The sequence below is a fragment of the Pelophylax lessonae genome (genome assembly GCF_965119305.1).
Source record: "Pelophylax lessonae genome assembly, chromosome: 8".
Lineage (NCBI taxonomy): Eukaryota > Metazoa > Chordata > Amphibia > Anura > Ranidae > Pelophylax > Pelophylax lessonae.
Window position 1 is genome coordinate 194,223,466 of NC_138775.1, and position 23,343 is coordinate 194,246,808.

A 23,343-nucleotide genomic window follows, 5' to 3' on the forward strand; every position below is an offset into this window, starting at 1 on the left:
GTCAAGTGCCTGTGATTTTATTTACACATGTAATAATTGCAGACAACCCAACATATACCTTTTTTCATCCAGAGTTTATTTTAAAGTAGGAAAATAATTATTTTCCATTTAATATACATGCAAAGCATTTGTTGTCTGGGTGCCTGACACTAAAATAAGGGCCTTGTAATCTGTGACAAATTTCTGTCTGAATCTGTCCCCAAGGCTTTTATATGAGCTTGGTGCTCTCTCTTAACAGCCTTTAATTAGCCCAATTATTCTTAAGGCGTATAATTAGGAACATGTTTAGAAGTGTCATTGTGATAGGAGGCAGTACAGTGAGTAACGGCATTACACAACATGTTAACGATTTGCTATACGAGACTGAACCTGGAGTTCCTGTGGGGCTTTACATTTACAGGTGGGTATATATAACATTTGTATGTTTATTTCATTTTCTATACTGTTTGAATAAAACGTCATCAATGCATGGGATTATTGTTTCTCCTACCACAAATATTTATCTTTTTTTTTTCTACCATTATTCTTGGAAATGCTTTTAAATTATCAGTTGCTCCTACTGGGAAATGTTGCTTGTATCTATGGAGCTCTGATTACAATTCTCTCCAGCAGGGATACGTAACCTCTGAGCAAGATCTGGCCAACCAACATCCTATCTGCTCCAGGGTCTTAAACACATGCAAATTGAATTAATATTATTGGTAAATCTTTATGCTTAAAGTAGTTGTAAACCCCAGTCATGAAATTTGAACTAAGCACATACACTCACTGGTCATTTTATTAGGTACACCTTGCTAGTACGGGGTTGGACCCCTTTTTCCCTTCAGGACTTTCTTAATTCTTGGTAGCATAGCTTCATCAAGGTGTTGGAAACATTCAGATATTCTGATTCAGGTCCATATTGACATGATAGCATCATGCAGTTGCTGCAGATTTGTCGGCTGCACATCCCAAAGGTGCTCTATTGGATGAGATCTGGTGACTGTGGAGGCCATTGGAATACAGTGACCTCATTGTCGTGTTCAAGAAACCAGTGGGGAGATGATTTGAGCTTTGTGACATGGTGCATTATCCTACTGGAAGGAGCCATCAGAAGATGGGTACACTGTAGTCATAAAGGGATGGACATGGTCAGCAACAATATTTAGGTAGGCTGTGGTGCTTAAGCAATGCTCAATTGGTGCTAAGGGGACCAAATTGTGCCAAGGTCCCCCACACCATTATACCAGCCTGAAGCGTTGATACAAAGCAGGATGGATCCATGCTTTCATATTGTTTACACCAATTCCTGACCCTACTATCTGAATGTCGCAGCTGAAATCGAGACTCATCAAGCCACGCAACATTTGTCTTCTATAGTCCAATTTTGGTAAGCCTGTGCAAATTTTAGCCTCAGTTTCCTGTTCTTAGCTGTCAGGAGTGGCACTCTTTATGGTCTTCTGCTCTTGTAGCCCATCTGGTTCAAGGTTCGATGTGTTGTGTATTCAGGAATAATGTTTTGCATATCTTGGTTTTAATGAGTGGTTATTTGAGCTACTGTTGCCTTTTAATCATCTCAAACCAGTCTGCCCATTCTCCTCTGACATCAACAAGGCACCATTCGCTGAAAAACCTAGAGATGGTTCTGTGTGAAAACCACAATAGATGAGCAGCATTTAAAAAAGAAACAACCATGCAACATTCAAAATCAGGTAAATCCCCTTTCTTCCCCATTCTAATGCTCGTTTTGAACTTCAGCAAGTCATCTTCACCACATCTAAATGCCTAAATGCATTGAGTTGCTGCCATGTGATTGGCTGATTAGCAGTTTGTGTTACCAAGCAATTGAACAGGTATACCAAATAGAGTGGTCGGTGAGTGTATATCTGTAGTGTTTTATTGTCTATCTCCAAAGCTCTAAAGCTGGCCATACACCGTTCGAATCTCGGCCGGCTGCTATAGCCGCTAATGATAATCACTGTCTTCTCCTGGCAGGGACAGCTTTCCCGGACCCCGGGTTGGAGACAAGAGGAGACTGCAGATAAACAAGAAAAACTTATGTAGGAGGATTTGTTTATTCTCTGTGTATCATCTGAGGCTGTTCAATTTACTGGGTATAGGAGAGGGTTTACAACTACTTTAAGGTATGTTGTAGAACTCCAGCCAAAAATGTTTCAAATAAATATCCAATTGAAAGATAAAAAAGCAGCATTTGCTGCAATGTTCATGCTTAATTCAACACTATCCCCACAGTATTTCTTTTCCACCATTCGTTATCCTCAGTTTTGTAGGTTGACTGACAACCAACATCATTTAACCCATTTCCTCTGATCCAGGCTTTCAGGGAAGGAGAAACAGCACAGTTTACAAGCTCTATTTCTGCCCATCTGCTATGTTTCCCTTTAGTGCTGCTTCTTTCTCTCCAACTCCTACTCTACAGGGAGTGCAAGAAGCTTATACAAAGTCTAATTCAGGTACTTACTGTTCTTGAAACATATAAATGTAATGATGTATTAATGAATAAAGCAATGTGAATATATAAAAACTGTGCTTCGTGGTAAAAAAAAATACAGGGCTTTACTCAAAAAGCATGGAAAATACAAATGCTCAATAACATTAACCTAATTTTGTTGCCAACAACCCAGTTTCCTCCCACACTCCAAGGACATGCTGGTAGGTTAATTGGATCCTTTCTAAACTGGCCCTACTATGTGTATGTATGTATGTATGTATAAAAGTGAGATAGGGATTTTAGATTGTAAGTTCCTTGAGGGCAGGGACTGATGTGAATGTACAATATACAGTGGGTACGGAAAGTATTCAGACCCCCTTAAATTTTTCACTCTTTGTTATATTGCAGCCATTTGCTAAAATCATTTAGGTTCATTCTTCTTCCTCATGAATGTACACAGCACCCCATACTGACAGAAAAACACAGAATTGTTGACATTGTTGCAGATTTATTAAAAAGAAAAACTGAAATATCACATGGTCCTAAGTATTCAGACCCTTTGCTGTGACATTCATATATTTAATTCAGGTGCTTTCCATTTCTTCTGATCAACCTTGAGATGGTTCTACACCTTCATTTGAGTCCAGCTGTGTTTGATTATACTGATTGGACTTGATTAGGAAAGCCACACACCTGTCTATATAAGACCTTCCAGATCACGATGCATGTCAGAGCAAATGAGAATCATGAGGTCAAAGGAACTGCCTGAAGAGCTCAGAGACATAATTGTGGCAAGGCACAGATCTGGCCAAGGTTACAAAAAGATTTCTGCTGCACTTAAGGTTCCTAAGAGCACAGTGGCCTCCATAATCCTCAAATGGAAGACGTTTGGGACGACCAGAACCCTTACTAGAGCTGGCCATCCGGCCAAACTGAGCTATCGGGAGAGAAGAGCCTTGGTGAGAGAGGAAAAGAAGAACCCAAAAATCACTGTGGCTGAGCTCCAGAGATGCAGTCAGGAGATGGGAGAAAGTTGTAGAAAGTCAACCATCACTGCAGCCCTCCACCAGTCGGGGCTTTATGGCAGAGTGGCCCGACGGAAGCCTCTCCTCAGTGTAAGACACATGAAAGCCCGCATGGAGTTTGCTAAAAAATACCTGAAGGACTCCAAGATGGTGAGAAATAAGATTCTCTGGTCTGATGAGACCAAAATAGAACTTTTTGGCCTTAATTCTAAGCGGTAAGTGTGGAGAAAACCAGGCACTGCTCATCACCTGTCCAATACAGTCCCAACAGTGAAGCATGGTGGTGGCAGCATCATGCTGTGGGGGTGTTTTTCAGCTGCAGGGACAGGACGACTGGTTGCAATCGAGGGAAAGATGAATGCGGCCAAGTACAGGGATATCCTGGACAAAAACCTTCTCCAGAGTGCTCTGGACCTCAGACTGGGCTGAAGGTTTACCTTCCAACAAGACAATGACCCTAAGCACACAGCTAAAATAACGAAGGAGTGGCTTCACAACAACTCCGTGACTGTTCTTGAATGGCCCAGCCAGAGCCCTGACTTAAACCCAATTGAGCATCTCTGGAGAGACCTAAAAATGTCTGTCCACCAACGTTTACCATCCAACCTGACAGAACTGGAGAGGATCTGCAAGGAGGAATGGCAGAGGATCCCCAAATCCAGGTGTGAAAGACTTGTTGCATCTTTCCCAAAAAGACTCCTGGCTGTATTAGATCAAAAGGGGGCTTCTACTAAATACTGAGCAAAGGGTCTGAATACTTAGGACCATGTGATATTTCAGTTTTTCTTTTTTAATAAATCTGCAACAATGTCAACAACTCTGTTTTTCTGTCAGTATGGGGTGCTATGTGTACATTCATGAGGAAGAAGAATGAACTTAAATGATTTTAGCAAATGGCTGCAATATAACAAAGAGTGAAAAATTTAAGGGGGTCTGAATACTTTCCGTACCCACTGTATATGTAAAGCACTGTGTAAATTGATGGCACTATATAAGTACCTGTAAGTAAATTTTACTGAATACAGGACTACATACATTTTTCTATTTTATTTGTGCCTAATGTCTAGCTTTAAATGATAAAAAAAATTCTCTTTCGTTCATTGATGGACACAGCTCCTGATTCTTCTTAACCATTGGGTTATACTGCCCCCTACAGAAGTAGGACAATAGGCAGGAAAAAGCTTGACTACGCCTATGGGCAGTCCCAGGGGGTATACTCCCACTCTCCGCTATAGTCACTTTTTTTATGCCTAGTCATGCCTAGTCCTAGGTCCTAGTTCCTTGCTGGAATCTCTGTTCCTGTCAATTTTTTTTCCTATTAAATTGAACTTTTTCCTATCTTTGTTATTTTGTTCCTGTGAGAATCTACTATCCACTACCGGGCTGGGCAACGGGCTGGATAATTTAGATCCAGAGGGTTCTCCCAGTCTGGCCAGCAAGCGTGCACAGGCCTCAGCTCCGTGCTAGGTCAGCCGCGACATAGCCGCACTGGACTAGGACTGGTCTGCGAGTAAAACGTCTCACAGGGGTGCATACGACCTGGCCTCGGCCTGAGTCGTAGTTTTCCTCCTGGCTGACAGCCCCCCCCCATTCCAGTGGAGCGGTAATATGTCAGGAGCATTGCCCACCCTGTTCCTGGTATGGTAAGTAGCTGTCCCCCCTCTACCCCTGGAGGGTTTTAAGGTGGACCCCCGGGTTCCCCTCCTTCCCCCCAGCCCCTCTAAAATTTTGGTGGTCACTGTGGGTCTTCCGTGTGGGTTGAGCCCAGGTTCTTTATGATGGTGAGGGTGCTTCCTCCAATCTGGTGGTCGGCAAGCCCAGGTCGTCGCACTGATTACATCTGTGCAGGCAGTTTGGCGTTGAAGGAAGCAGGTGGAGCTGCTGTGGAGGGGACCTTTCCTTTTGACGCCCTCAAGCTGTCTCGTGCGGCGGGGTGCTATATTTTCCCTCCTATTCTGATCCCATTGTTCTTTCCTACTTGCCTTGCAGTAGGTTCCTGTTTGAGTCAACTCAGGAGTGGCCGTTCAGCGTGTTATTTGACTAACTTGCTGGTCTGTTGCCAGAATTCCTCAGATGGCCTTATCCGGTCTCCACTTTTTAGGGGATCGCCTGTTCGGAGCTTCCCTGAATGACATCATTAAGGGTCTCTCAGGGGGGGAACAGTACTTCTTCCGTAGGCGTCCAAGGGCAAGGAGACTCGTCGTAGACGTGGTCCACTCTTCTCGGCTCATAAGAAGCCTTTTGTCGTCCATTAGGATCTCGAGACAAGGAATTAAATCCCTTCAGGTTTTCCATCGGAGGTTCCAAGAGGACCTGGTCTAGCAAGCCTAGAGCGGGCTCTTCCAGACCTGTGGACAGTCTTCCTTAGCATGAAGGGGCACCCTCCCCCGTATCTGGGTGGGGGGGATGTCTTAGTTGGTTCCAGAACCGTGGACCTCCCTTGTACATGTCAAGTGGGTCCACAAAATTATTCGGTCCGGGTACTAGATCGAGTTTCGGGAAGGTTTTTTCCTTCAAACCTGCACTTGTCACCTTTGGGGCAGTGCAAGACTTGTTACCAAGGGTGATTGTTCCATGCCCGACTTCGGAATGTTTTTTCTGTGTTTTTTTTTTTTTACAAACCTGTTTATAGTCCTGTATATAGTGTATAGGAAAGTCAAGGTGCATCCAGTTCTGGACCTCAAGGCTCTACACTGCCTTGTGTGGGTACAGAAGTCCCAAATGGAGTACATTTGCACTGTAGTGGCATCCCTGTATCTTGGGGATTTTCTGGCTTCTATCCACATTAAGGATGCTTACCTTCACATTCCACTATGTGCGGGTCACTTCCTCCGCTTTGCCATGGGCGAGGAGCATTATCAGTTTGTAGCATTACTCTTTAGTCTGGCCTCCGCTACTCTGGTTTTCACAAATTTGTTTGGGCCCGGTGTTGGCCTTGTTGCATCAGCGGGGGATGGCGGTAATGGGGTACCTGGACAATCTTTTTCTATGAGTGGAGTCTCCAACGGCTCTGATGGACAATTTGGAGACTACTCTGCAAACTCTAAGTGTCACGGAACCATGAACCAGACGTACAACAACAGATAAGTGAAAATAAGAAAGCTTTATTGAAAAACAAGCTATAAAGCAAAAGTCCAAACGGATGGCGAAACCGAAGCAGAGTCTTTGCGAAGCCAGGGGTCAGGAACCAGCAGGGTAGTCAGACGAAGCCAGGATCAGGAACCAGCAGGGTAGTCAGACGAAGCCAGGAACAGGAACCAGGAACCAGCAGCAGTCTTAGAAGCATGTGAACACAGGAGGACCAAGCAGGGAACTGAAGCCACAGACCTCCTATATATATATGAGTTAGGCATCCAGCTCCTCCCAGTGGGAAGGAGGAGCCGCAGGGTGGGAGGCTACAAGAAACCCAGAAACCAAGATGGCCGCCAGCACATGTCAAACGAAGGAGAACAGCAAGAAGGTAAGACCATGACAGTACCTCCCCCTCAAGGGCCCCTCCTCCGCGGAGTAAAGAACGGTTTCTGAGGGAAGCGTGCGTGGAAGGCTCGGAGCAAGGCAGGAGCATGGACATCTGCGGAGGGAACCCAGGAACGCTCCTCTGGACCATAACCACGCCAATGAACCAAAAACTGCACCCGACCGCGGACCAGGCGTGAGTCCAGGATATTGCTCACCTCATACTCCTCACGATTGCCCACTTGGACCGGACGAGGCCGAGGAACCGAGGAAGTGAAACGATTACACACCAGTGGCTTCAACAGGGAGACATGAAACACGTTGGAGATCCGCATGCCAGGAGGAAGCGCAAGGGCATAGGCTACCGGGTTTACCCTGCGAAGCACTCGGAAGGGACCAACAAAGCGAGGCGCCAGCTTGGGAGTGGGCACTCGAAGGTTGAGGTTGCGGGTGGACAACCATACACGGTCTCCGGCCTGGTAGGAAGAAGCAGGCGCTCGTCTGCGATCAGCCTGGAGTCTCTGGCGCTGCGCAGAGACCTCAAGAGACCTCTGGATCTGTACCCAAGAAGCACGTAGGACGGAAAGGTGATCCTCCACAGCCGGAATATCCTGGGGAGAGAATACCTCCGGTAACACGGCAGGTTGGAACCCATAGTTGGCCATGAAGGGAGACGTCCCAGAGGAAGAGTTCACCGCCGTGTTCCTGGCAAACTCAGCCCAAGGCAGAAGGTCAACCCAATTGTCTTGGTGATCGGAGACATAGCAACGAAGGAATTGCTCCAAGGCCTGATTGGATCGTTCTGCGGCCCCATTGGACTGAGGGTGGTAGGCCGAGGAGAAGGAGAGATGAATCCCCAACTGGGAGCAAAAGGCGCGCCAGAACCTGGACACAAACTGACTCCCCCGATCCGACACAATCTCCTTGGGCAAACCGTGCAACCGGAAGACCTCCCTGGCAAAAATCGTGGCCAACTCCTGTGCAGAGGGTAACTTCTTGAGAGGAACACAGTGGCACATTTTGGAAAACCGATCCACAATCATGAGAATGACCGTATGGCCTCGGGATGCAGGGAGGTCCACAATGAAATCCATCCCCAGGTGTGACCATGGGCGCTCCCCGGTGGCTAAGGGTTGCAAAAGGCCCAACGGAAGGTGCCGAGGGGACTTACTCTGGGCACAAACGGGGCATGCCGCTACATATGCAGCGATGTCGGAACGTAGGGAAGGCCACCAGAACAGACGTGAAACAGCCCAGGACAGCTGATTCTTTCCAGGATGCCCCGCGGTCTTGGAGTTATGGTAGGTTCGCAACAACCGAGTGCGCAACTCCTCAGGCACAAAACATCTGCCGTTGGGTCTCCCAGAGGGAGCACCAGATTGAGCCGCCAAAATTTGCTCACCCAGGGGAGAGGTCAGGCTGGTGCGAATGGCGGCCAGGATCTGATTCGGAGGTATGACCGAAGTCGGAATCGACTCCTCCCTGGACAGGTCGGAGTACTGCCGTGATAAGGCATCCGCCCTGATGTTCTTGGAACCGGGTAGGTAGGAGACCACGTAATTAAAACGTGACAAGAACAGAGCCCATCTGGCCTGACGTGGTGTCAATCTCTTGGCCTCAGAAAGGTAGGTCAGATTCTTGTGGTCCGTCAGGATGAGGACCGGAACCACCGAACCCTCGAGCAAGTGCCTCCATTCTTTAAGAGCCTGCACGATGGCCAATAACTCCCTGTCACCAATCTGGTAGTTGCACTCCGCGGAAGACAGTTTCCGGGAGTAAAACCCACAAGGAAGCAGAGGACCCTCTGATGTTCTACGCTGAGACAGAAGGGCGCCTACTCCCATCTCAGACGCGTCCACCTCGAGGACAAAGGGCAACCCAGGGTTGGGATGCGACAGAATCGGAGCCGACACAAAGGCGGACTTTAGAGCCTCAAAAGCTCGGATGGCCTCGGGCGGCCAGACCTGGGAATTACTGCCCTTCCTGGTCAGATCCGTGAGAGGCTTGGCTAGCATGGAAAAGTCCCTGATGAACTTCCGATAATAATTGGCGAAGCCCAAAAAGCGCTGCAGGGAGCGAAGACCACTGGGCTGGGGCCACTGTAAGACAGCCGAAACCTTCTCAGGATGCATGGAGAACCCCTCAGCGGAAATGATGTAACCTAAGAAGGTTACCTGGGATCGGTGAAATTCGCATTTCTCAAGCTTACCGAACAGCTTGTTCTCTCGTAACCGTTGCAACACTCGTCTGACATCCAGAATGTGGGTCTCCATGGACTCAGAATATACCAAGATGTCATCCAAATAGACCACCACACACTGCTGCAACAGGTCACGGAAAACATCGTTGATGAATTCCTGAAAGACTGCGGGCGCATTGCACAGCCCAAAGGGCATAACCAAGGATTCATAATGACCGGTCCTGGTGTTAAACGCGGTCTTCCACTCATCGCCCGCCTTGATCCTTACGAGGTTATATGCCGCCCTCAGGTCGAGTTTGGTAAAGACCGTGGCCCCTTTAAGGCGATCGAACAGCTCGGAAATCAAGGGTATCGGGTAAGCGTTCTTGATCGTGATGCGATTGAGACCCCTGTAATCGATGCAAGGCCTCAACTCACCGCCCTTCTTTTTCACAAAGAAAAATCCAGCCCCTGCCGGGGACGAGGATTTGCGAATGTGTCCGCGTGAAAGCGCCTCCCTCACGTACTCCTCCATGGCCTCATTCTCCGCTACCGACAGTGGATAGACTTTGCCACGAGGAGGAACGGCACCAGATTGTAACTCGATGGCACAATCGTATGGGCGGTGCGGAGGTAGGGCAACCGCGCGCACCTTATCGAATACATCCCGGTACTCCTCGTATTCAGGAGGCAACAGAGAGTCCGAGGAAGTACACAGCAACTTGACAGGCCCATGGATGCAACTAGCCCCACACTGCGGTGACCACGAGAGGATCTCGGCCGATCTCCAATCGAAAATCGGATTATGCTTCTGGAGCCAGGGGTACCCCAAGACCACCGAGTAGTGTGGAGACGAAATAACCTGGAAGCAGACCGACTCTCTGTGAACGGCACCAATGGCTAACCCCACTGGAAGGTTCTCATGAGTCACGTGTGGCGGCAGAAGGGGTCTGCCGTCTATCGCCTCAAGAGCCAGAGGAGAACCTCGAGCCTGCAGAGGAATGGAATTGGCGGCAGCGAACACACTATCAATGAACAAACCACCAGCACCAGAGTCCACCAACGCCTGGGTCGTCCCCGAGCCCCCGACCCAGGAGAGGACAACAGTGATCAGTGGTTTGTCAACACGGGAAACCGGGGACGAGGAGACTCCACCCAAGATCTGCCCCCGACAGGATCTCAGGTGCGAGCGTTTCCCGGACGGTTCGGACATGCCAACCGAAAATGCCCACCGAGACCACAGTACATGCATCGGCCCTCGCGTCTCCGGAGTACCCTCTCCCCCTCGGACAGGCGAGCAAACCCCAGCTGCATGGGTTCACCCCCAGACAAGTCATCCCCAGGAGGCGTGGGAGGAGAGGGAGGCACGGGTGGGACAGCAAAGGTAGGCGCCAATCTGTTAGGAGGCCTCCGCAGACTCTCCTTAAAGGAAGGTCTCTCCCTGAGTCTGGTGTCAATCAAAATCAGGAAAGAAATAAGAGACTCGAGCTCTACTGGTAGGTCCTTAGCTGCAACCTCATCCTTCAAGGCATCCGAGAGACCATGAGAGAAAGCAGCGACCAGAGCCTCATTATTCCAGGCCACCTCTGCTGCCAGGGTACGAAACTCAATGGCGTATTCAGCTACGGATCGTGAACCCTGTCTGATGGACATAAGGAGCTTCGCAGCAGAGGCAGCACGAGCCGGCACATCGAATACCTTCCGAAGAGAAGCAACAAAACCGGAAAACTCGGCAACCACCGGATTGTTGTTCTCCCATAAAGGGCTGGCCCAGGCCAAGGCCTTGTCCGAGAGCAGCGAGATTAAGAAGCCCACCTTTGATCTCTCAGTAGGAAAGGCATGTGGCAGCAACTCGAAATAAATGCCCACCTGGTTAAGGAAACCTCGGCACTGAGTTGGCTCTCCCCCAAAGCGCTGTGGAAGGGGGGCAGAACCGGACATACCCCGAAACACCGCAGGCGCAACAACAGGTGTCGGGGTAGACTCTGGCGCAACAACCGGAGCGGCAGTAGGAGCGGGCCCAGGAGCGACAACCGACCCATCGGCAACGGGAGCGAAATGAGCCGTGCGTTCAAGCAGGGTTTGCAACGCCACGGCGAACTGACCCAACAGGTGATCCTGCTGATCAAGTCTGGCAACCAGCGTGGGTAGTGAGGATGGCCCTGTACCGTCAGAATTCATGGCCTGTGGTACCGTGCGTTCAAGCAGGGTTTGCAACGCCACGGCGAACCGACCCAACAGGTGATCCTGCTGATCAAGTCTGGCAACCAGCGTGGGTAGCGAGGATGGCCCTGTACCGTCAGAATTCATGGCTTGGTCCTAATGTCACGGAACCATGAACCAGACATACAACAACAGATAAGTGAAAATAAGAAAGCTTTATTGAAAAACAAGCTATAAAGCAAAAGTCCAAACGGATGGCGAAACCGAAGCAGAGTCTTTGCGAAGCCAGGGGTCAGGAACCAGGAGGGTAGTCAGACGAAGCCGGGATCAGGAACCAGCAGGGTAGTCAGACGAAGCCAGGATCAGGAACCAGCAGGGTAGTCAGACGAAGCCAGGAACAGGAACCAGGAACCAGCAGCAGTCTTAGAAGCATGTGAACACAGGAGGACCAAGCAAGGAACTGAAGCCACAGACCTCCTATATATATGAGCTAGGCATCCAGCTCCTCCCAGTGGGAAGGAGGAGCCGCAGGGTGGGAGGCTACAAGAAACCCAGAAACCAAGATGGCCGCCAGCACATGTCAAACGAAGGAGAACAGCAAGAAGGTAAGACACTAAGGGAGTTTGGCTGGATTCTGATCCTTCAGAAGTCTGCTCTGGTTCCGTCCACAAGCTAGTCTTTATGGGTCTGCATCTGGACTCTGCTTCAGTCAGAGTGTTTTCTTCCTCTGGATAAACTTCAGAAATTGCAGGATGCAATCCAGCTTCTGTTGTCCAGCAGATTGACATCCCTCAAGACTTGCTTACAGGTGCTGGACCATATTGTGTCTGCTTTCAAAGCGGTTTGGTTTGCAGTTCCACATGAGATCCCTGCAAAAAGAGATGCTGGTCAAATGGGACAGGGATCCACAGTCTCTAGACAATCTGATCCTGTTTAGCCGGGGTATTAGAGGGTCCCTGATTTGGTGGCTTCGTTCTCTGGCACTTTGACAGGGAAAATCCTTTCTCCCCCTGTACTGTGGTCATCATGGGTGCCAGCCTAACCAGGTCTAGACTATGGAAGAGTCCAGACTGCCAATCATTGTACTGGAACTCCGAGTGATCAGACAAGTGGAGTGGATCAGTGGACAAGTCGTCTTTGGGGGTGTCCAGTACGAATCCAATCATACAATGCCACAGCCATGGCCTATGTTAATCACCAAGTGGGCACAAGAAGTGTCCTGGCGACTCGGGAAGTAGCCGGGATTGCCGTAGTCTACAGGCATTGGACCAGGAGGAATGGTCACTTAATCCGGAGGTGTTTCATCAGTTGTGTCTCTGGTGGGGTGCTCCTGAGGTGGACCTTTTGGCTTCTCATCGCAACAGGAAGGTACAGAGGTTTTGTGCAGGGTCTTGGATTCCTCAGACGCACTAGTGGCTCCTTGGGGTCTGTATCGTCTGTTTTACATCTTTCCCCCTCTTAAACTTCTGCCAAGACTCCTGTGCAGGATCAAGCCAGAAGGCATTCCAGTCATTCTAGTAGCTCCAGACGGGCCTCGGCTGTCTTGGTACACCGATCTGGTACGGCTCATCGCCGATGCTCCTTGGAGACTTCCTCTCAGGGAAGATCTGCTGTCCCGAGGGCCAATCTTCCATCCTGTTTGACAGTTGCTGGCTTTTGCAGCTTGGCTGTTAAGCCAGGTGCTGAAGGATAGTGGCTTGTCTGAATCGTTGATTCCTGTGCTGCTAAATGCTAGAAAATCTACTTCTAGGAAGATCTACCATCGTGCTTGAAAGATGTACATTGCGTGGTGTGTGTGTCTCCTTGGGGTTCACCCTCACTCCTTTTAGGTGGCTCAGATCTTGGCCTTCCTCCAACGGGGGGGGGGGGGGGGGGGGCGGTTGAGCAGCATCTAGCCTCGAGTACCATCAAGGGCCAGGTTTCGGCCTTGGCAGTTTCCTTTCAACAACCATTGGTCATTCATTCCTTGGTGCGTACTTTTATCATGGGAGTTTGACACTTGGCTCCTCCAGTGCAGTTTTCAATTGGGTGTTGCCAGTTCAATTTGGTGTTGCCAGTTCTCCAGAAACCTCCTTTCTAAAAATCTGCGGGAGGTTCCTCTGTTTATGTTGCCCTAGTAGGTGGCCTTTTTTGGTGGCTATCACCTCTGCACGCAAGGTGTCAGAGCTGGGGGAATAGTCTTGTCGTTAACCTTGCCTGGTGGTTCACAGAGATAAGGTGGTGCTTCGCCCTTGTCAGTAGTTTCTTCCAAAGGTCGTCTCTGATTAACATTTGGATGAAGACATTGTGTTGCCTTCCCTGTGTCCCAGATCTGAACATCCCAAGGAAATTGTCTGGCATTTCCTGGATGTGGTTCGGGCACTTAGGGTGTACCTGACAGCTATGGAGTCTTTTAGAAAGTCAGACTCGCTATTTGTACTCATGGACGGACCTCAGAAAGGGTTGTCTCTTCTGCTGCGCCCCTTTCCAGGTGGTTAGGACAGACGGGGATTCAGGCCTATTTAGTTAAGGGTCAGGTTTTTCCTTTCCCTGTTACAGCTCACTCTACTCGGGCGCTTAGTGCTTCCTGGGCCATCCGTCATGAGGTGTCAGTGATGCAGGTTGGCAAGGTGGCCACCTGGTCGTCTGTGCACATTTTTAACAATTTTATATAAAATGGATGTGTTGGAATCTGCGGATGCTTCTTTTGGCTGCCAAGGTTTTTTATAGGCTGCTGTTTAGAGGACCTGGTCCTCTGAGGTTGTATTTTTTTTCCAGGTGAGCTCCAGTTCTTGGTTGAGCTCCAGGTTACCTGGTTTGGCTATGGTTTAGCCTTGGGAATTTTTTTCTGCTGTTTTTCCCACCCCTCATGTTTAACACTGCTTTGGGACGTCCCAATGGTTAAGAAGAATCAGGAGCTGTGTCCGTCAATGAACGAAAGAGAAAAATTGGATTTTTGACTTATCGTAAAATCCATTTCTCTGATGGTAATTGATGGACACAGCACCCACCCCTCTGTGGAGTTGGTTTTCTTCTGACACCGGTTGTAACAAAACTGATTGCCTATAGCTAAAAGTGGGTGACTGCCTATAGGCGTAGTCGAGCTTTTTTCTGCCTAGTGTCCTACTCCTGTAGGGGGCAGTATAACCCAATGGTTAAGAAGAATCAGGAGCTGTGTCCGTCAATGAACATCAGAGAAATTGATTTTACGGTAAGTGAAAGTTCACGTATATGCAATGTGGGAACCCTGTGAATGCACTGCATTCAACTCGCAGGCAGTTCACACTGCCATATGTGAATTGCTGAGGGTGTCAATACAAAGTTAAAGATACCCCCAGATCAGTTCACATATCGCAGTGCGAACTGTCAGTTCGGACATGAATCGGATTGCATAGGTGTGAACACCCATGTGAGCTGATTCTGGTGTGGACCAAAAAGAGTCCTGTGCGAGTTGTGTTCGAATGCGATGCAAATTCAGCCATACAATCTGTATGGCTGAATTCACATCGCACAGACATCGCATGTGATTTTCGAATCACATGCGATGTCTGTCATCGCACATATGTGAACCGGGATTTAGTAAAAAATCCCATTTTATTCTTCATGAGAACTAGATACAGAATGTTATAAATTTACAACCCTTTACAGTGAAATAACATAAATCAAATGGTGCAATACTATTTAAATAATGTATCAAATAAGTGTTAAGGACATATCAGTAACATGTATAATGTATAACATATAAGCGTGAGTCTCTTAAAAGTCTTCTGTTTCATAAAGTGCCATATTCTGAAATCTCAATCCATAATATATTTTTTTCATCTGGTAACGTATATTCCAAAGATGTAAATTCACTATCAATTGTGTGTGCCAACTATTCTAGAGGGTTCAGAACTTGCCAACTATTCTGACCCCTTTATAGAAAGGTCATAGATTGCCTGCAATGTTATAAGTTCCACTGGATTATCTCTGTCACTTCTCTATTGATTAATTCCCCTAAATGACCGTTAACGAGACTGGTATCAAAAACACTTATGTACACACCCATAACATTTTCTACATTTATTTATTACCAAAGAGAAAGTCAAGAAAGGGGCTCACATTTTAGTGTATCAAAGCATTTTGAAATTCCACTTCATACCCAGCACACACCATGTGTGCGATGACGTAAACTGCCCAGCGCATCTCATCACTTTAAAGTCTATCAGGGACTTGGAGTGGGAGCACAAGTAGAAAAACTAATCGGTCTTCTGCAAGGCTCTTGTGCTAACAGGAGGAAGACTCTGAACGTAGAATGAGCACAGCGATGACTGATTTTATGTGTGCTGCTGCTCCTCCTCCATTGGGCAAGGGGGCCTGGATCAGCAAGAGAAGGGCACACCGATCTAGCGCATTACCAAAATACATTTGTATTCCAAATAAAAACATCAATGGTTGTACTTGCATACAAATGTTGTATTTAGGCATATCACAGAACAAACAGATGCGAAGAGTCACCCTCGGGTTAGATGTGGAAAACCGGTACTGCAGGAAAGCCAGGTGGTGTTTGGTGGTGGTCAGCCATTCCAAACACCATCTGGTCTTCCGGCAGTAAGGGTGACTATTCGCATCTGTTTGTGCTGTGATATGCTTATATACAACGTTTGTATGCGAGTACAGTCATTGTTTTTATTTGGAATGAAAATGTATTTAGTAATGTACTAGGTCAATGCGCCCTTCTCTTTCTATTATTTTACAGTTCTAAGGATACCCATTGTCCCAAGGAGGGCAGCAAGGCCTTTGGTGTAAAAAGAAGTTGTCTGTACTATACATCCCCCAGGCACACCACTCGAGCACAGGAGAATTACTTTGAGGCCTGGATCACAAGACTGGCTAAAGTGGATTACAATTTTTTTTCAAAAATCCAGGGACCGCAAGAAGCTAATACATAAATGTCATTGAATATATAACTCCATTAATTTGTGTCTTTTATGTCTGGCAGTTTCACAAATCCTTCTGAAGCAAGAGTGTGTATATTGTCAGTTACTGGCTAGGGGAACCTTACATTTGGGTGCACAAGCAGCGAAGACCTAATTTTCTGTAGTGACCACATGATTATACAGTGCATCCGGAAAGTATTTACAGCACTTCGCTTTCTCCATGTATGGCCGCCTTAACTGGCAACCTTTATTTTTTAAATGGCTTTTCTATTATATGTAGATTAAATGGGTTTCTTGGCATCCATCAATGGATTTGCTTAAAGCTGAATGGGGATGGTCTTGGAAACTGCAGATGTATGTGCATTGTTGCTCCTGCAAGGTATATTTTTGGAATGGCTTTAACTTACTTAAGATCCTTGCACCAAGTATACAGTGCATCCGGAAAGTATTCACAGCACTTCACTTTCTCCATATTTCGTTATGTTACAGCCTTATTCCAAAATGGAATAAATTCATTATTTTCCTCAAAATTCTACAAACAATACTCCATAATGACAACGTGAAAGAAGTTTGTTTGAAATCATTGCAAATTTATTAAAAATAAAAACCGAACACATCACAAGTACATAAGTATTCATATCCTTTGATCAATACTTTGAAACTTTTGGCACCAATTACAGCCTCAAGTATTTTTGAGTATGATGCTACAAGCTTGGCACACCTCTTTTTGGGCAGTTTCTCCCATTGTTCTTTGCAGGACCTCTCAAGCTCCATCAGGTTGGATGGAGAGCGTCAGTGCACAGCCATTTTTTAGATCTCTCTAGAGATGTTCAAACAGTTTAAGTCGTGGATCTGGCTGGGCCACTCAAGGACATTCACAGAGTTGTCCCATAGCCACTCCTTTGTTATCTTGGCTGTGTGCTTAGTGTCATTTTCCTGTTGGAAGATGAACTTTCACCCCAATCTGAGGTCCAGAGCGCTCTGGAGCAGGTTTTTTTTTATCAAGGATGTCTCTGTACATTGCTGCATTCATCTTTCCTTTGATCCTAGCTAGTCTCCCAGTTCCTGCCACTGCAAAACATCCCCACAGCATGATGCTGCCACACTCCAAGCACAAAAGTAGTGACCGCATTCCGATGTAGATAGAAACATTGAAGTTATTTATTCATCACCACAAATTCTATACATGACTTGACACATCACAGGACAGGTACAAAGGTTAGACTTCAATGATGCTGCCACAACCATACTTCAATGTAGGGATGGCATTGGCCAGGTGATGAGTGGTGCCTGGTTTCCTCCAGACATGACACTTGCCATTCAGGCCAACGAGTTCAATCTTTGTTTCATCAGACCAGAAAATTTTGTTTCCCATGGTCTTAGAGTCTTTCAGGTGCCTTTTGGCAAACTCCAGGTTGGATGTCATGTGCCTTTTACTGAAAAGTGGCTTCTGTCTGGCCACTCTACTATACAGGCCTGATTTGTGGAGTGCTACAGAGATGGTTGTTCTTCTGAAAGTTTCTCCTTTCTCCACAGACAGGGCCGGAGTGGGACTCATTTTCAGCCCTGGAGTTTCATGCCTTACTGGCCCACTTTAGTTCATGACTGACTATATTAAAATAATGTAAATAAAACCTCAGAATACAAGTTTGCAATGGCGCACTGTTCTCTACAGCCTTGTAATTAATTCAGGGGGAGAGAGAGAGATCCCTGACCTGAGAGAGAGAGATCCCTGACCTGAGAGAGAGAGATAGAGAGATCCCTGACCTGAGAGAGAGAGATAGAGAGATCCCTGACCTGAGAGAGAGAGATAGAGATCCCTGACCTGAGAGAGAGAGATAGAGATCCCTGACCTGAGAGAGAGAGATAGAGATCCCTGACCTGAGAGAGAGAGATAGAGATCCCTGACCTGAGAGAGAGAGATAGAGAGATCCCTGACCGGAGAGAGAGAGATAGAGAGATCCCTGACCTGAGAGAGAGAGAGATAGAGAGATCCCTGACCTGAGAGAGAGAGAGAGAGATAGAGAGATCCCTGACCTGAGAGAGAGAGATCCCTGACCTGAGAGAGAGAGAGAGAGAGAGAGATCCCTGACCTGAGAGAGAGAGAGAGAGAGAGAGATCCCTGACCTGAGAGAGAGAGAGATCCCTGACCTGAGAGAGAGAGAGATCCCTGACCTGAGAGAGAGAGAGATCCCTGACCTGAGAGAGAGAGAGAGAGATTCCTGACCTGAGAGAGAGATCCCTGACCTGAGAGAGATCCCTGACCTGAGAGAGATCCCTGACCTGAGAGAGATCCCTGACCTGAGAGAGATCCCTGACCTGAGAGAGAGAGATCCCTGACCTGAGAGAGAGAGAGATCCCTGACCTGAGAGAGAGAGAGATCCCTGACCTGAGAGAGAGAGAGATCCCTGACCTGAGAGAGAGAGAGAGATCCCTGACCTGAGAGAGAGAGAGAGATCCCTGACCTGAGAGAGAGAGAGATCCCTGACCTGAGAGAGAGAGAGATCCCTGACCTGAGAGAGAGAGAGATCCCTGACCTGAGAGAGATCCCTGACCTGAGAGAGAGAGAGAGAGATCCCTGACCTGAGAGAGAGAGAGATCCCTGACCTGAGAGAGATCCCTGACCTGAGAGAGAGAGAGATCCCTGACCTGAGAGAGAGAGGGAGAGATCCCTGACCTGAGAGGGAGAGGGAGAGATCCCTGACCTGAGAGGGAGAGGGAGAGATCCCTGACCTGAGAGGGAGAGGGAGAGATCCCTGACCTGAGAGGGAGAGGGAGAGATCCCTGACCTGAGAGGGAGAGATCCCTGACCTGAGAGGGAAAGATCCCTGACCTGAGAGGGAAAGATCCCTGACCTGAGAGGGAAAGATCCCTGACCTGAGAGGGAAAGATCCCTGACCTGAGAGGGAGAGGGAAAGATCCCTGACCTGAGAGAGAGAGATCCCTGACCTGAGAGAGAGAGAGATCCCTGACCTGAGAGAGAGAGATCCCTGACCTGAGAGAGAGAGATCCCTGACCTGAGAGAGAGAGATCCCTGACCTGAGAGAGAGAGATCCCTGACCTGAGAGAGAGAGAGATCCCTGACCTGAGAGAGAGAGAGATCCCTGACCTGAGAGAGAGAGAGATCCCTGACCTGAGAGAGAGAGAGATCCCTGACCTGAGAGAGAGAGAGATCCCTGACCTGAGAGAGAGAGAGATCCCTGACCTGAGAGAGAGAGAGATCCCTGACCTGAGAGAGAGAGAGATCCCTGACCTGAGAGAGAGAGAGATCCCTGACCTGAGAGAGAGAGAGATCCCTGACCTGAGAGAGAGAGAGATCCCTGACCTGAGAGGGAGAGATCCCTGACCTGAGAGGGAGAGATCCCTGACCTGAGAGGCAGAGATCCCTGACCTGAGAGGGAGAGAGAGAGATCCCTGACCTGAGAGGGAGAGAGAGAGATCCCTGACCTGAGAGGGAGAAAGAGAGATCCCTGACCTGAGAGGGAGAAAGAGAGATCCCTGACCTGAGAGGGAGAAAGAGAGATCCCTGACCTGAGAGGGAGAAAGAGAGATCCCTGACCTGAGAGGGAGAAAGAGAGATCCCTGACCTGAGAGGGAGAAAGAGAGATCCCTGACCTGAGAGGGAGAAAGAGAGATCCCTGACCTGAGAGAGAGAGAAGGAGGGGTGAAAGAAAGAGGGAAGGAGAGGGAGGGAGAGAGAAGTGTGAGAGAGAGGGCGTGAGAGAGGGAGGTGACGGAGGGAAAGAGAGAGATGGGGTGAGAGAGAAGAGGGGTTTGAGCGAGAGAGGGGCTGAAATAGGGGTGAAAGAGGGAGGGGAGAGAGGAGAGAGAGATGAAAGAGGGGAGACAAAGAGTGAGGGGGTGAGACAGAGAAGTGAGAGAGAGAGGGGGGGTTAGGGAGAGAAGTGAGAGAGAGGGGGGTGAGTGACACTTAGGGTACACAGGGGGTTTCCATTATAAGATGCACATCCCCCCAATCCATCCTGAGGGCACAAAGGGGGTTTCCATTATAAGACGCACAGTGCCCCCTCATCCTCAGGGCACACAGGGGGTTTCATTCATAAGATGTACAGTACCCCCTCATCCTAAGGGCACACAGGGAGTCCAGTGCCCCCCCTCAGGACACACAAGGGGTCCCCATTATAAGTTCAGTGCCCCCCCCCCCCCCCCCATCCTCAGGACACACAGGGGTCTCTCAATACAAGAAGTTAGTTACACTGTCCCTGCTAAGGAGATGCAAAGGCCCCCATTATATGAACAGTGCTCCCCACACACACACACACAGCCCCCCATATGTTCTATTGCTTTACCCTCCCTGCACACATGTTCACCATTGTGTACAACTATGACAAGAGAGGCCCCTGGCTCTTACCCCCCTTGCTCCATGATATTGTGTGGGAAGCACAGCCTGGACTTCAGGAGGAGGCAGGTGCAGCGCTGAGTGACAGGGCAGCATAGCAATCATGTTCCAGCTGCATTCGGGTGAGTCAGCAGCCAGACATCCTGCTGGGAGGTGGGGCTATGCATGTATGCAGTGTAGGAGAGGCTTGGCAGTGCTGTTCTCACTGAAACAAGGGACACGAGCAGAGATACAGACAGTACAATGTGAGCAAATCACACATGCAGCCAATTTGCCGGCTGTGCTGTTGAACTGATGCCTACCCCTGCCCTGAGTTCTCTCACTGGTTCGGGAAGTGTTCTCCTTCTCCTCGGGCTCTCTTGGTGTCTGTCAGGAGATATCACCTCAAGCAGCAGTTTGCCTCGGTCCTGCTCTGGGGTCTCCTGATGGCTCAGTCAGGCATGTTTTCGGCCGCACAGTAAGGATGCAGGGAGGAAGTGGGTGGAGCCACATACCACACATTCTAATAGGCGCAGAGGAGGACGAGGAAGATCCTCCTCCGCTCTGCATTCTGGGTCCTCTTCTCTGCATGTCACTGGTTGCTAGACGCCAGGCGGCTGGCCATCTTAGCAACCAGTCTAGTGCACACTAAAGGTGGTGCTGCGGTGTCCTGGGGATCAGATCGGGGAAATTGCCACCCTGCGTGGGGCCCCCCAGGCAAATTGGTCAGTCCGCCCCTGGCCATGACAACGGCCCCTGCGGCCAAAAAACTGACCAGCCCACCGGGAATTCTCCCGATGCTCCCGATTAGCCAATCCGGGCCTGTCCACAGAGGAATGCTGGAGCTCTGTCAGAGTGACCATCAGGTTCTGGGTCACCTCTCTGACTAATATCCTTCTCCCTCTGATCACTCAGTTTGGTCGGGTGGCCCGCTCTAGGAAGAGTTCTGGTGGTTCCAAACTTCTTCCATTTACCGATGATGAAGGCCACTGTGCTCATTGGGACCTTCAATGCTGCAGAAATTTTTCTGTATCCTTCCCCAAATCTGTGCTTTGATACAATCCTGTCTCTGAGGTCTAAAGACAATTTCTTGGACTTCATGGCTTGGTTTGTGCTCTGACATGCACTGTTAACTGTGGAACCTTAAATAGAGAGGTGTGTGTCCTTCCAAATCATATCCAATCAACCTAATTTACCATAGGTGGACTCAATCAAGTTGTAGAAACATCTCAGGGATGATCAGTGGAAACAGGATGCACCTGAGCTCAATTTTGAGTGTCATGGCAAACGCTGTGAATACTTCTGTACATGTGATTTTATAATTTTTTTTATTTATAATAAATTTGCAAAGATTTCAAACAAACTTCGTTCATGTTGTCAATATGGGGTATTGTTTGTAGAATTTTGAGGAAATTTAATCTATTTTGGAATACGGCTGTAACATAACAAAATGTAAAAAAAGGGAAGCACTGTGAATACTTTACAGGTGCCTTGTACTTAAACAGTCACAAAAACTGACTAAGGTCCCTTTCACACTTTCAGGCGGATCTGAATGGATGCCCCATGCATCTCTATGGGGCATCGGATGTCAGCGGAGACATCCAATACTATCCGTCAAATCCGGACGGATGGAAACCCTTTTTCCCATCCGCCTGGCGGATCAGATAAGAATGGACATGTGGTCCGTTCTCATCCGATTCCCCCATAGAGAAGAGCGGGGATCTGACAGCTCTGTCTCCGCACACAACGCGGAGACAGAGCTGCCATCCGCCTGCTCAGCGTGGGATCGGCGGATCGATCCTCCGCTGAGAAAAACTGAGTCTGTCGACGGAGCGGCAAGTGTGAAAGGGGCCTAACAGTTGTCACTTGTAACTTTAGATATATTGAACTAACTCAGATTATCTCCCTTCAAACTAACATGCATGGCTACTATCAAATGCTTTTGAAACTATTTTTTTTCACAGTTTTTGAAAAAGTAATGGGCACAGAGACCTATATATATCTTTGATGAAACCGGTGCGAAGAATAGAAAATCAAATCTCTTAACCCTGCATGGTTATTTGAGAACCACAAATGAAGTCACCCACAAAACATACACAATGATATTGAATCACAGTTGCTCCAAAAATGTCTGTATTGTGCTTGGTGATGAAATCTGTAAAGTGAGACGATGACTTATGTATTGTGACTTATCTACCAATACAGCATACAAAAAGAAATGATTGTAAGAAGAAAATGCTATTTTTTTTTTTTTTTTTTCAACTAACATGAAAAGAAACTGTTTATTGCTAGGACAAGTGGTCACAGTGGAGATACAGAATCCCATAGGAAATGTTTTCAGAGTAAATAAAACCTGCAGCGAGTATGTTTGTTTATCTAGTTTAATCGTTTCACTATTGATGTGTTTTTTCTCTTCTGCTTCTAGTGTGATAAGTATAGAAAAGGCATTATTGACGGATCAGCCTGTGAAGGTCTTTGCTCCAAGGAAAATCTTTATTTTGGAAAATGTTTGTCAACCAGACCAAACAATCAGGTAATATTTGAATTCTTTGCGCATTACTAGGGAGAATAGCAGAGACGATGCATGTCGGGGATAAGCAGTCTTCAGCACTCCATCTGTTAAAGTCTCATATGATGCTTGGGGAGCTGTAGTTCTGCAACATCTGGAACATCTTCCCTTGTGTATGCCCATAAGAGAAGATAATGCAGGGCTCTCACTTCTACTTAACATTCTGAGAAGTGCGTCAGTGACCCTTCTCTAGAGAGTGTGGCTAGGCTTTTTTATTTTTAGCAGTAGAGCCACACAATACAATAATATTACTGATAACATTTATAAAAGTGTCTTAGAGGAA

The 23,343-nt window shown here is 47.9% G+C and overlaps 1 protein-coding gene across 3 annotated transcripts in view; it reads left to right on the forward strand.

Moving 5' to 3' along the window:
- Window positions 1-23,343, forward strand: part of DIPK1A (divergent protein kinase domain 1A) — a 253,970-nt gene that overhangs the window by 216,739 nt on the left and 13,888 nt on the right. For all 3 annotated transcript variants that reach the window (XM_082265810.1, XM_082265811.1, XM_082265812.1), the window contains one exon: window positions 22,917-23,024. In XM_082265810.1, the coding sequence (XP_082121936.1) occupies window positions 22,917-23,024 (108 nt within the window). The remainder of the gene's footprint in view (window positions 1-22,916; window positions 23,025-23,343) is intronic.